This window comes from Mytilus edulis, chromosome 12, assembly GCF_963676685.1.
Source record: "Mytilus edulis chromosome 12, xbMytEdul2.2, whole genome shotgun sequence".
NCBI classification, from domain to species: Eukaryota; Metazoa; Mollusca; class Bivalvia; order Mytilida; family Mytilidae; genus Mytilus; species Mytilus edulis.
This window is the reverse complement of record NC_092355.1, coordinates 66,743,563-66,758,585: the sequence shown is the minus strand read 5'-3', so window position 1 is coordinate 66,758,585 and position 15,023 is coordinate 66,743,563. Positions and strand designations below refer to the sequence as shown.

The following is a 15,023-nucleotide window of genomic DNA, read 5'->3' as shown; positions in this document are numbered from 1 at the left end:
GGAATATAAAGAATGAACTACAAAGTTTCCAAAAATACATACAGTATGATTACTCTGCGTTTAAAAATACCTTTGAAAGCTTTAATTGATTAAAAGTGATTGACCTTTGAATAAAAATAAAAGTTTAAGATCGAGATAGAGTTTACATTGTTTATTCGAACTCATCAAGTCGTAAATTTCAATTGAATATATAATAGCTTAGATCGGATCATTCTATTTCGGACATTTTAATTGCTTAAGGTCCAGCAGCAAACATTTCACGCAAATTTAGGACCATAAAACAAGACAACATTCAATGTAATAGACATAGGTTCTTCTAGATATTATAACGGGATGTTGTAAAAAGTCCAGCACAAAACATTTCACGCAAATTAGGACCGTAGAACAAGACAACATTCAATGTAGTAGACATAGGTTCTTCTAGATATTATAACGTGATGTTTTAAAAAGTCCAGCACAAAAAATTTCACGCAAATTAGGACCGTAGAACAAGACAACATTCAATGTAATAGGCATAGGTTCTTCTAGATATTATAACGGGATGTTGTAAAATGTCCAGCACCAAAAAATTTCACGCAAATTAGGACCGTAGAACAAGACAACATTCAATGTAATAGACATAGGTTCTGCTAGGCATTACAACAGGGTGAAAGATTTAAATTTAGACCATAACTGTGTGTAAAATTTGGTCTTGATAGATATGGCCAACAATTCTGCCTTTCAGTAGATAGGCTACTAACAATTTGTTGTACATGCAGATTCTTTAAAGTGCAGATACCGTAATACTCTTCCTACATGAAGCATCGAATATATCTTCGCTATTTCGAATAGACGTTGCTTGTAGTGTTTTTGGGGCCGTGACCCAAGTTTATACACGTGATTTGAATACATTCATAAGCAACTAAAATAGAGACAGCAGTCTAACCCTGGAAACTCGTTCATTTATTATTACCTTGTCTTACATAATATATTGTCCCTATTACTACATGTTACACTTTTCAAACGATATGTTAGTAACTTATGCACGCTTGAATAATTACAAAATGAACACCTGTTGATGTCGAATTTATGAGAAATGTATATAATAGATATATATATAACTTGTATTTTCTTCAAATAGGTTTACGTAAATTCTTATAAGTTAATAGGCCTTATCCGGGGGAAAGAGGGGGGTCTTTGTATTTCTTAAGCAAAGGTTTCACAGCTTCTTTTAATTTAACAAGAGGTAAAAGAAACTCATCAAAAAGATCAAAACTAAGAGTAAGACTTAGTATTTCTATTCCTTACAAAAATATAAATATTTGATAGTATGCGGAATCTGACCATGAACCAAATACCGTTATTTCTTCTCAATTGAACGTGTTCCATTTTTGTCAAGTCGAACCGTTCTATAGCTGATTCTGATCAACTGAAAATGTCATCGTCTTCTCAGAAATAAAAATTTGACAAAAAATGAACTTAAGTATGATTGTACTTAGGTGAGGTTAGGTGAAAATTAATAAATCAAGAATTTAAAATTGATATTACAAATGAAAGAAAATCAAGAATCTTCTTAAATTGGTAAATGACATTTCATGAGCTATCAAGTCTTATATGAAATAATAAATGGGTGTTATGGGGCAAAGTATTTTTCATTGTAATGTATGAAAAAATACCTAGGAGTCCGAACATTTGACACAAATTATAAAACCTCACCTAAGTACATCCTTAAAACACTCTATATATCTCATGCAGAACACTTTCTGTTTCTTATGTTATCTTGGTACTCGCCAGAGCCCCCCTTTTCTCTCTCTCTTTATGTCCCTGTTGACCCTATGCACATAGGTCGGTCTCATTTTAACAAATATATAATTAGTTATAGTTGTTAAAACTTTAGCCTTGGCTATCTAATAAGTTAAATGTAGACTACCGTCTGACAAAAGCACCTGTTTATGGTTTTATTAATGTCAAAAAGAGGTTTTACAAGGCTTATATTGTCTTTATTTGGCTAAAAGAATTCCTCTGACGTTTATAAGAAGAAAGTGTTAAGTAGTTGTCATAAATCTTGATGACATGCGACATATTAATTCGGTCAAGTGTAAACTAAATGTTTCCTTTTTTACTTGTTTCATATGCAGCTCTGCACTTCAATTATTTTTTTATCACCAGCTACATGTATAACAGCAGCACGTGATTACACATAATATGCAAATTCATCATAATACAACCTAGTACGCTTATAAACTGTTAACCTACAATGTATATCAATCTGATTAAAAACCGTGCACGCATTGCCCCCATTTTCTGATATATCGCGTGACATAGCAAAAATGGGACCGATGAAATCCTTTTTTCTAATTAAATGTGACATTTCTGAAAACATGACCGATGCGAAATCCACTGAATTATCGATTAGATTGCGAATGCACGTAACGATTATCGTCGAATAGGTATATAAACCAAGACGATGTGACACATATAAAATCGATTATGTTTCAATAATCGGAGAAATCAAATTGTTGAACGAATTCATTTCGTAGTCTACTCGGTTATTACTTAATATAAAAAAGAAGATGTGGTATGATTACAAATTAGACAACTGTCCACTCTTGCTGTACATGTATCTATTGTCTTTTTGTGCTGAGTCGGCTTAAAGCAAAACCCAATCACTCATCAATCTATTGTCTTTATCAATCAGTATGATACATGTACCAATTCAATTCAATTATATGAGAAAAATTGGTGAACAAAAAAGAATAGGAAAAAATAGAAAAAAAAGGAACACTAAATAAAGACCCCTTCTTTGATTAACTCATAGTTTATCTTGTAGCGTATGAAATGTGAACTAAAATCCAGGATTTAAAAAGATCCTCTGAAACTCAAAATACATGTTACTTTGATACTGTTATGTCGGTTACTCTCCCTGGTACTCCGAATAAAACACATCCCTGTTTATAAAAAAGGACGTGTTTTATTCAGAGTACCAGAAATAAGCCGAATAATCCCACAAACACAACGTTCATTCGAAAATACAATGTAGAAGATGAACTTCATCGTGTGTTCATATGTCCAGTATGTTGACGTTTGTAAATGATATAAGTTATATAAATTATCAAATGAGAAGTTATACAAACTAATATAGGAATTTATAAATTCTAAATATAGTTACATTTTTTGTAATTATATTTATGCAAAACATTCTTTAGTACGTATAAGAGGCTGGGTTGGGGTCTCCAGAATAGAGAAATATTTGGCAAACAAACAAAATATTAATAAAAGAAACAATGGAGTACTTTGAAATAAAGTACGTATTGGTCAAAACAATGATCTAAATAAATAAAGAGTGAAGAAAAATGATGTGAAAAAAATCAGAATTATGAAATAGGGAGCCCCCATTCAGAGTCTCATTAATTACTGTGGTCACATAAATTTTCACTTATGTTAAGTAACCGACAATAATAAATCTTTAACAACAATTTCTTGATTAGTACGTTGACAATTAATTCAAATTTGTTTCCTCATTTTGTATGTTTATTTACTCCATTGCAATGTTATTTAATCAGTACTTAGTTTTTGTTTCAAGTTTAATAGGAATTTCGGGAGAACTCGATTCAGTTTTGTGAGAGCACGAAGGAATACTTTTTCATTGTTTTTGTTTACTGCATTTGAAATCAAACAGTTATACATAACTTGTAAAGTGGTACGTATTGCATTTAATTTTGTTCTTTCTTCTATTTTTCGTTTTCTTTGGTTAAATTGTTCCAGTTTTTATGCCTTAATGTGTGCAATTTTAGTCTAGCAAGATTTAAATGGTCGAATGACGGAAAGGCGTCGATAACTGCCTAACAGGAGTCGGAGTTTCATGTTCTCTAAATTATCGCTTACGAGTAGGGGGTTAAGTTTCACTAGCGAGAAGTTGACGAGTTTGACAAATCTTTTGAACGAATCCAAGCTTATCCATTGTTTCTTTATAACACAATCAAAGTTATCCGGTGTACACTTATAAAAGTCATGGGAATCATAAATGCTTTTGATTTCCATCATTCACTTTTATGAAAGTAAACAAGCTAATGCGATGATGTTTATAAATTATCGAAGCGAGTTGATATTTATAAATGAGGAAGGAAGCCATCACCTACATACTTGTATCTTTCCTTTGTTTTAAAGATGCCCTATTGATCAAATATCCTGTTCTCAGAAGATGGCACATATTGTTTGATGAAATGGGATTTTGACTGCAATTTTTCCGTGAAACATTGTCGCTCTAATACTTATCTATTTACCCTTAACTATTGTGTAAGTAATAGTTATCCCATGAGGACGCGTTGTGTCAGTGTAAGATCGCCCCGATGGCCGGAATATTTATATTGTTATTGTACTTCTCTAGAAACTGAATTTTAATTAGTTTTAAGGGAATTTACAATCTATCTATTTATACATCTAAGCATGAGATAGCCAAATTCATAAAATATTTCAGAAAAGCAAAACCACACGAGCTTCATAGAAGAGGGTATAAATGGGGTTTACTGAATAGAGAATAGAGAATAAGGGTTCAAATCTTTCGAACAATGAAGCAAAAAATAAAGACTAGAGAATTATGTGACAATAAGTGATAGAGAACAATGGGTAGGAAATAGAGAAAACTGACCTAAATATTTAAAAAAAAAAAAAAAAAAAAAAAAAAAAACATAAATGAACAACCCTTTGAGAACATTCAGAGTTGTACCCCTTGGTCAAATTAAACACGAGACTGTAAGGCCAATTAAAATTAATTGCTAGATTTTCATCCCCGCCCGCCCCTCTGAAATCGTCCCGCCCCGATTTTTTTTATTTAACAAAAATACGATTTCCGGATTTTATCATGTCCGTTACCGGGAACCATCGATAATTTCGTTTCATTCAACACTTCCTGTTTCAAATTTCGTTTTTGTATTTCTTCGAGTAATCTAATAACAATATGATTGAGTCGACATATTCTGCTGCTCTATTATGACAACATCTACCGAGAATAGAGATTGATAACAAGAAGGGCATGAAATATTCGAGTAACGAGTAAAACGCCTTGTCATTTAACGCAAATTGCGGTAGTCACAAGTGAATCGAAAACTGTGTTTTTTCTTTATTTATACGATGACTTTGTGTCAGGAAATTTGGACTGTAAATGATATCCAAAGTGCAAGAATCGTAGAACAAATTGGTACAAAAAACATGACTGGATTAAAGAAATTGACACAAGCACGAATTTGTTTGATTTCTGACCGTATATTGAGAAAAAAAAGTCGACAAACACGCATTTTAATTCCCTTATATTTACCCATGGCTGTTGTTTTTGTTGACAAACAGCAAACACCCTCTGTAACTGTCCCAATATCCTCAATTTAGTCATTAAAAAACTACTTTTTGGTTAAGTTCATGTTTTACATCACATAATTACTTTCCACACTGAGTTTACATTTTATTTTGTACTCATAATACTTGTGTTGGCTTGCATACAATTGTACCAATACATTTTATTGATTTTATGTGGACTACAAACCATTGCTTAGAAAGCAAAATAAGTTTGGTGTAGGTCTAGTCCAACTGAAGAGAGCATTTCTCTTCCCTTTGATGTATACTATAAATAGGTTTCTAAAGCGGCAATTACATGTATAACAGTGGTTGCCAATCAGGGATTTTTATTTAAGAGTTTAAAAAATAGTGTCAGATTCCTTATACAATATGTATATACATTATACAAGCTTGTTTTCCACTAGCATATACCCCGAGGTATGAAGAACTTGTGACAAGGGTTTCATATGAAATAAAATTTAAAAAATAAAATCCTCCCACCCGCCCCATGTTTTTCAAAAATTTGGATGAAAATCTACTAATTAATTTTAGTTGGCCTAAATGGACAAAATAATTTACAACGAATATCCTGGTTACCAATTATTGAATAAGTTATTCATACATAGGTTATATTTTCGCATTTTGAATGATATAGTTAATAACAAAGTGTAAGAAACTATACAGTGTAAGTGTCTTAACCGGAGACTGAGGTATTCTAAAATTTCATAAGCGTAAACTCTTTAAATAAAAAATCCAAATTAACAAAATTAATAATAAACAAATAGTAAAAACCCAGAAATGTTTAATAAATCGTGGAATCTGGCCTTGAACTATGAATTGCTACATAAATCACAATTGATAATTATCATCATGTTTATACTAAATTTTAATTTAATGTGACTTCAACTTCATGGGAAACCGACTTAACCTATAATGCACTTTAACCTGTAATTGGACGGATGGATGGACGGACACACAAACCAGAAAACACGAATCCCTCGTCTATCACCAGAAGGGTATTAATATTACGTACAACAACCATGAACAATACTTTTGTTAATATACTCTAACGAAGCCGAGAATTTCTCAAAAACAAAAAGAAAAAAGTATATTGAGTTCTTAAAGTCACTTTTAGAAATTAAACGAATGAGCACATTTCTGTTCCTTACTGGAATGCATCTCATATCTGGGAACAGTATACCAATGTATATGTTCCTGCTCATATGAATTACAAGTAAGGAAGTTTTATGTCCGATTTACGGGCATTATGTTATATGGTCTGTGCGTCTGTTCCTCCTTCTGTTCGTTCTTTCGTCCGTCCGTCCTTCTGTTCGTCCCGCTTCAGGCTAAAGTTTTGGTCAAGGTAGTTTTTTTATGAAGTTGAAGTCTAATCAACTTGAAACTTAGTACACATGTTCCCTATGCTATGATATTACTGATTTTAATACCAAATTAGAGATTTTACCGCATTTTCACGGTCCACTGAACATAGAAAATGATAGTGCGGATGGGGCATCCGTGTACTGGGGACACATTCTTGTTTCTCTTTAGAATAATAAAATAGTATACATAAGTTTTTAGTATTCGCAATAAAAATCAAACTTGTTGCGATAAGATTTTCATGCAGTCCTGCAATCAAGCTACGTTGTATTTGTTCAAAATGTTATTGAAAAGGGTGAAATGATTTTATATACCCCATAAAAAACTGGTCCAAGGTAAAATGAAATTATTTTACCACCATGATCTCCAAATATATGCCTATTTATTAAAAAGATAGCAATTTTCCATATATTTTGATATACAATGTCCGTAATGACTTATATATACCCGTATATAAATCAAATACCTAAATTTAATATGCGTTCTCACGAAATGTGGCCAATTTAGGATAATATAGAATAGAGTTATACCGTATTTGAAATTTTAACTGTTAACTGGTTACATTGGCGATACGGATGCGTAATTTCACAGGTGGAAAAATTTATATGTTTCGTTAAAAAGTTTATTTTATAAAACTTTTAATTTCAAAATTTCGGAGAAATCATGCAAGCGTTACTTCATTTTTCTAATCTCAAAATAGATTATGTTTCCGTAACAGAGCCATACGTCTTAACTGTTTTTATGTGGATATATAAGATTTAATAGGATGTAAATAATTTATTTTTAAAATTTAATTGTGAATTGCAATTTTTGTCAGTTTCCCTATTAACAATAAAAAAGATTTTAATCAATTTCCGTTGAAAAATTTGAAGATTTAATTGTTTCTATAAAATGTGTGTTATTGAATTAAATATTCATTCGAGCATTATATGGAGTGCAACGAACAAAAGGCATGTGTAACCATATCTGGTGTTATAAACGATATCATAATGTGAGCATCTCAAATGGAAAATATAAAAGAAAAGAAACTACCACAAACCGGAAGTGAAAGCGAGTTACTTGAGAGATATTTAAAAGTAAATAAGCCGTGTACCTGCGAAAATGGATGTGCCTCAGGTATTGTCTAAAATATATTCTTTTCATTTACATTTATAGCATACAATTATTCTAAATCTTCACTCCATTATCGTCCTGAACATGCATGAAATGTTTGCCACTGGATGTTAAGCAACCAACAATCAATCATCTTTTATATCAAAAGACAAAATCTAGAAGTTATATCAATGTATATTTTTTATTTTGTTATCTTATGCTTTTACCAGCACAAAATAATTAGTAATCAAAACTGAGCGATTGCCTTTGAGTAACAAGAGACGTCTTTTCTTATCACACAGTTTTTAATTTTCGCAAAACCTGAGATGTCAACCTCATTCAATGTTTCCCTGCCATCTCAAAATACTTTTGATCTCAATCCGCTAAGAAAACTGTCATCTTCATTTATATCTTAGTAAAACACTTTTAACTGTCAACTGCCATCTTAACTGCCAAATGTGATCTTAGCTGTCAACTGACATTTTGAATGTCAGCTGTATTAATCTTAACTATCAACTTATCTTAACTTTCAACTGTCATCTTAACAGCCAAATGTCATTTTTACTACCAACTGTCATCTAAACTATCAACTGGAATCTTAACTTCCAACTGTCATCTTATATATTACTATCAACTGGAATCTTAACTGTCATCTTATATATAATTACCAACTGGAATCTAAACTATCATCTTATATATAACTATCAACTGGGATCTTAACTATCATCTTATATATAACTATCTTAACTTCCAACTGTCATTTTTACTACACATTGTCACCTTAGTTATCAACTGTCATCTTAACTACCAACTGCAATTTCAACTGCCAATTGTTATCTAAACAACAAACTGTCAACTATCAACTAAACTATCAAAGGCATCTTAAATTCCAACTGTCATCTTAACTTCCAACTGTCATCTTAACTGCCAACTAGAAATCGTTATTATCACAGGCATCATTAATGACATTGTCAACGTTGTCATATCATACTTCAATAGTTACCAATACAGCCATCATTACTGACATTGTCATCTTTATCTCTTTTAAATACAAGAATGAGGTTGCCATCTTTATCCCTTTACTAAACTGACATTGTCATCTTTATCCCTTTACTCAACTGACATTGTTATCTTTATCCCTTTACTAAACTGACATTGTCATCTTTATCCCTTTACTAAACTGACATTGTCATCTTTATCCCTTTACTAAACTGACATTGTCATCTTTATCCCTTTACTAAACTGACATTGTACTCGTTATCCCTTTTCTAAACTGATATTGTCATCTTTATCTCTTTTACCAGAGTAAAATTATCATCTTTATTTCTTAGTCAGAGTAAAATTATCATCTTTATCTCCTTACCGGAATGACATTGTCATCTTTATATCTTTACGAGAATGACATCGTCACCTTTAAACCTTTACCAGAATGACATCGTTACTTTTAAATCTTTATCAGAATGACATCGTCACCTTTACATCTTTACCAGAATGACATCGTCACCTTTAAATCTTTACCAGAATGACATCGTAGCCTTTAAATCTTTACCAGAATGACATCGTCACTTTTAAATCTTTACCAATACAATATGCTTTATTTCAAAAACACTCAGTCACATTGAAATGTGAAACAAGAGGTAAATTACAAAATAATATCACATACAATTAAAGAAATAAATAAAACAACTTAGAAATGAAATATATAGAAAATTACTTTACTTTATATTATAATATTTTAGTTAACTTTGAAATGAATAAAGACACATTTTTAAGTACGTTAATATTAGTCAATGACAGTAGTCCTTTCATTTTTGCTTCACTCGGATATTTCACATAGTACTCTGGAATATGCTGATTTCTGATATTTGTTACTAATAAAGAATTGCATTCAAATAAATAATGGTATTCATTGCCAATTGCAGTTAAACACAAATTACATGTCCTCTCTTCTTTTGGAATGTTATACCATCTTCCCAGCTCTACTGGAATTTTTACATTGCAGCATCTTAATTTTGAAATATATTTACGTTCGAATGGTGTTAACTTTAAAAGATAGTTTTCTAAGCCAAGGATTGTTTTAAAAAGTCCATAAAATTTTCCTCTGGATGAGTTGTCAATTTGACTATGCCATTGTTGAATGAATGAATCTTTCAGTTTTTCTGTTAGTACGATTTTTAGTTGATTTATATCTAATGGTGATTGCTGAGTCCAAACATAACTTAGTCCGGCATTGTCTAGAATCGATTTAATATAATCCATCCATTTGAAAGTGTGATCATCTTTTAAGTTGAACATAATTTGATAAAGTATACTGCTCAGTTTATTTTCATTGGTGAGAAGTTTGTTCCAAAAACACACCATTCTACATTTTATTACGGTATCTATTGGTGTACGACCAAGTTCTCCATATGTCATAAAATTTGGTGTCGACGATCTAATATTCAAAACATTCCGGCAAAACTGTAGATGGATTTTTTCCAACATGTAATTGTTTCCGAATCCCCATATTTCACATCCATATGTCAGAATTGGAAGTACAAGTGCATCAAACAGTTGTAATTGTAAGTCGACAGGTATTGAGAGGTTACGCATCTTTGTATAGTGACTAAAAAGAGCTTTCTGTGCTTGTTCGCTAAGACGTTTCTTCGCTGTTGCAAATGAACCATTGTAATTAAAGGTTAGTCCTAGATATGGATAAGAATCTTGAATTTCAATAGACTGGTTAAATATTTGAAACTTTGGTAATGTTCTTGATTTCCGTTTGCAGAACACAACAACCTTTGTCTTCGATAAATTAACGTTTAACTTCCATTGGACACAGTATCTTTCAAAAACATTTAAGGCGTGTTGCATTGATTCGGCCGTTTCAGATATAATTATAGTGTCGTCGGCGTACAAAAGAACGAAAAGTTTAATATATATATGCAAATGATTGTTACCAGAATGACATCGTCACCTTTAAATCTTTGCCAGAATAACATCGTCACCTTTAAATCTTTACCAGAATGACATCGTAGCCTTTAAATCTTTACCAGAATGACATCGTCACTTTTAAATCTTTACCAGAATGACATCGTCACCTGTAAATCTTTACTAGAATGACACTGTCATTCTTATCTCTTTACAAGAATGACAGTGTCATCTTTGTCTCTTTACAAGAATGACAGTGTCATCTTTATCTCTTTACAAGAATGACAGTGTCATCTTTTTATATCTTTATCAGAATGACATCGTCATCTTTATATCTTTTTCAGAATGACATTGTCAAATTTATATAATTGCCAGAATGACATCGTCATCTGTATATTTTTTACCAGAATGACATTGTCATCTTTATATCTGTACCAGAATGACACTGAAAAGTAAAATCACAAAAATACTGAACTCCAAGAAAATTCAAAAAGGAAAGTCCCCAATCAAATGTTAAAATCAAAAGTTCAAACACATCAAGCGAATGGATAACAACTGTCATATTCCTGGCTTGGTACAGGTATTTCCTAATGTAGAAAATGGTGGATTGAACCTGGTTTTATAGCTAGCTAAACCTCTCACTTGTATGATCTGAAATTGTCAACGTTGTCCTTCATATATAGTATCTGAATTGTCACCATCACGGTCATCTTTATCTCTTTACAACACTGACATTGTCAACGTTGACCTTATATGAAATTCATCATTACTGACATTGTCATCTAAGCAAGGTACTGACACATTTTACTCAAAATGTCACATTGTCAACGTGTATTTGTCTGAGTCCACGTATGATGTATTTTCCTCTGTGAACTCTTTTATAGTCAATGCTTGTAGTTTAGTATGGCGTTCATTATCACTGAACAAGTATATTTGTTTTAAGGGCCAGCTGAAGGACGCCTCCGGGTGCGGGATCGAACTTCTCGCTGCATTGAAGACCTCTTGGTGACCTCCTGCTGTTGTCTGTTCTATGGTCGGCTTGTTGTCCCTTTGACATATTCCCCATTTCCATTTTCAATTTTATTGATAAGTTATTCCTGTTGGAACAAATTTCTTATACTACTATAGTGGCCGGTTATTGCCATTTCGCCTTTCGAATTAGCTTAGTCGCCAATCACGAAAACGAGAAGTGGAATTCTTTTTCGGCTTCATATTATTTAGATATAAGACGATGTAGTACGAGTGAATATAAGACAACTCTCCATCCAATTTATTATTGCATTTTATTGTTTTCGCCGTATAAAATGTAAAAGGTGAAAGAGCGAAATATCGAGAAAAAAAATGAAATGGCCTTTACCGGTTACCATTGTATATCCTTTATTCCGTTAGAAATTCTGCAATAATTATACCCCCGCTTTAAAAAAGGGGGGTATACTATTTTACCTTTGTCTGTCCGTCCGTCCGTCCGTCCGTCCGTCAGTCAGTCCGTCCCATGAAACTTTCGTCACATTTTTCTCAGGAACTACACATCCACCCTTTCTGTAATTTGGTATCAACATTTATATATGTCAGCCATACCGTGTGATGCGTTTTCAGATTCATCACTTGACAACTTCCTGTTTACCGAACACTTGTATGATTTTACACATGATAGCCAAGTTGAAAATGTTCGTCACATTTTTCTCAGGAACTACAATACAAGGATTTCTGAAATTTGGTTTCAGGGTTTATCTAAGTCAGCTATACCGTGTGATGCGTTTTCAGATTGATCACTTGACAACTTCCTGTTTACCGAACACTTGTATGATTTTACACATGATAGCCAAGTTGAAAATTTTCGTCACATTTTTCTCAGGTACTACACATCCACCCTTTCTGTAATTTGGTATCAACATTTATATATGTCAGCCACACCGTGTGATGCGTTTTCAGATTCATCACTTGACAACTTCCTGTTTACCGAACACTTGTATGATTTTACACATGATAGCCAAGTTGAAAATTTTCGTCACATTTTTCTCAGGAACTACAATACAAGGATTTCTGAAATTTGGTTTCAGGATTTATACAAGTCAGCTATACCGTGTGATGCGTTTTCAGATTCATCACTCGACAACTTCCTGTTTACCGAACACTTGCATATTTTTACACTATTAATATTATCCACTTGCGGCGGGGGTATCATCAGTGAGCAGTAGCTCGCAGTTTCACTTGTTTTTCCAGTAGAAATGATATTCCAGAACATTTGTTCCATTTTAAAAAATTCAAATCACAAATCTACTGAACTCTGAGGAAAATCCAAAACGGAAAGTCCCTAAACTATACTATTAAACTTTTAAGGAAATTATATTTCATGACATATCTAAATGACATATATTGCGTCATCTCTAGGAAATGAAATGATATTTTCGTACTTATTTTTGTGGTTTCATTTTTCAATTTGTTTTGGTTACATGTAATCTGTCTGTGATTGATCATGTAACATGTGATGGTATTCATCTTCGATATCTGTGTTTTTGTGAGTCAGTCGGTGTCGAAGTCTTGTGCTGTCCCGTACAATGTAAGTAGGTGATTTAAACAGTTCCATCGCAACTTCAGTAATTACTAAAAACTTGGTAATAAGAAAATGTCATTTGTTTTTAAAAACTGAAATCGTTAATATCGTTAGCTATATGTCATCGTATTCTGACCTTGCTGTTTTTTTACTGACATTGTTTTCTTTGTTTACCAGTTCTGTCGTTGTTTTCTAGCTGATTGTCACAGGCACTTGTCTCAAATCTCCCCCCCCCCCCCCCCTTTATATACCTTAATATAATATAGGGAAAACATCCTAAGACAAGTAAGTACCTGTGCTATATGTGTATTGTGGCTTTGACTACCTTTTCAAGCTTTAGTTTTAAATTACTGCCACTTAAAAAATCTTGGCGATTGTATTATATGTACAAAATATGGATATTGGCATCTAAATAATTATGCCTTTAATTAAAATTCTTGAATAATATAGATTTTACGCTATATCGTACATTTTTTTTTAAACCATACCAGAAAAGCCTTCATTTATTTTGGCGTTAATGAATAATACATTATACATCCGTTGTGCCACAGTTGCCTTGATACTTTTAAGAGGGTGTTTTTAAAACGTTTAATTTCCTTTTAACTTTTCATATCGACATTTTATTCGCAATTTATTTTTAATGATATATTTCTACCGCTAACCGTAACTGTTGATTCGAGAACGAATTTATAAACAAACTAATAAAATATATTTTAAAAATGTACCGATTTTCCAAAATTTCTATTTTTGTTTTGTTTTTAGTGAAATATGATAACTTAAACTATAATAATATGTGTAGTCTTTTCGTTCGAAACGTTTCATTATCTTTCACGTGACGTTATATTGAACATGCATTCGAGCAATAAAAAACAAAATACAATAATAGTAGATGTATATATCTGATATTCTACCTGTAAAATGTATTTTGCACTTTTATTTATTTAATCCATTGATCAGAAGGAATAATATGTTGAAAATCATCAATTGCACACACTTAAAAAATAATAACCTTGTTTATTATGCACTTGCCAACCTTTACTCTTTGTCAACTGTCAACTTTACCTAGATACTGCCTTGGTGATGTTCTGTTATATTTGAATGACCAGATGGGGTTTATAATCGGATAAATGTTTAGAAAGAAGGGCTGTAAGGAAAAAATCGAGAGAAAAAAAGAATATTGACAAATGGGGGTATTAAATATAAAGAATAGAGAAAAAACCAGACAACATTTATAAAGAACAGAGAAAAACGGCCTGAAAAATGATATTTTTTTACAGAAATGAATGACCCCCATCCACACCCTCATACTTTGTCTATTTGTTTGTAGTCAGTGACAGTTATTCAAAAGTCTGTAGAAAGGCAACTAATGCAATTTACCTTTTTGAAACTACACAATTTTTTGTAGGCATTTTTTCTCTCAAGACCTATCAGCAACTCTCAAGACAAAGAACTGCTACAAAAGTGTTTGTCCTATAGCATATATATATATATATAGGTTATTGTATAGTTGCCTTGATCACAGTATATTTCCATGAACTAGACTGAGTAGTGTTTCAAAATTGTTTAAAATTATTTATAAGAAATACCGTACTAGTGAAGCAGGATTTGCTAACCCTTCACGAAACACCAGACATCACTAAGTTTTTTAGTGGGTTTTGTTAGCCGAGTTTTTAGTTTTCTATGTATTGTTTCGTGGTCTTGTTTGTTTTGTGCTGTTTCGTTCTTTTGTTTTTACCTATTGCATTTTTCAGTTTATCTGACTTGTGTGTTTTTCATGTCG

General features: G+C 32.1%; 1 protein-coding gene across 10 annotated transcripts in view; it reads left to right on the top strand.

The window, feature by feature from the left end:
* LOC139498974 (potassium channel subfamily T member 2-like) overlaps positions 1-15,023 on the top strand; it is a 147,712-nt gene that overhangs the window by 12,923 nt on the left and 119,766 nt on the right. The window contains exon 1 of one of the 10 annotated variants that reach the window (XM_071287603.1): positions 3,546-3,679. The exons of 5 other annotated variants lie outside the window; for them this stretch is intronic. Coding sequence is in view for 3 of the 5 variants with exons in the window: in XM_071287596.1 (XP_071143697.1) it covers positions 7,692-7,803 (112 nt within the window). In the remaining 2 variants the exon portion in view is untranslated. Of the gene's footprint in view, positions 1-3,545; positions 3,680-7,572; positions 7,804-13,176; positions 13,250-15,023 lie in introns of those variants that run through there. 4 more of the 10 variants (XM_071287596.1, XM_071287595.1, XM_071287597.1 and 1 more) reach the window with 4 other exon arrangements.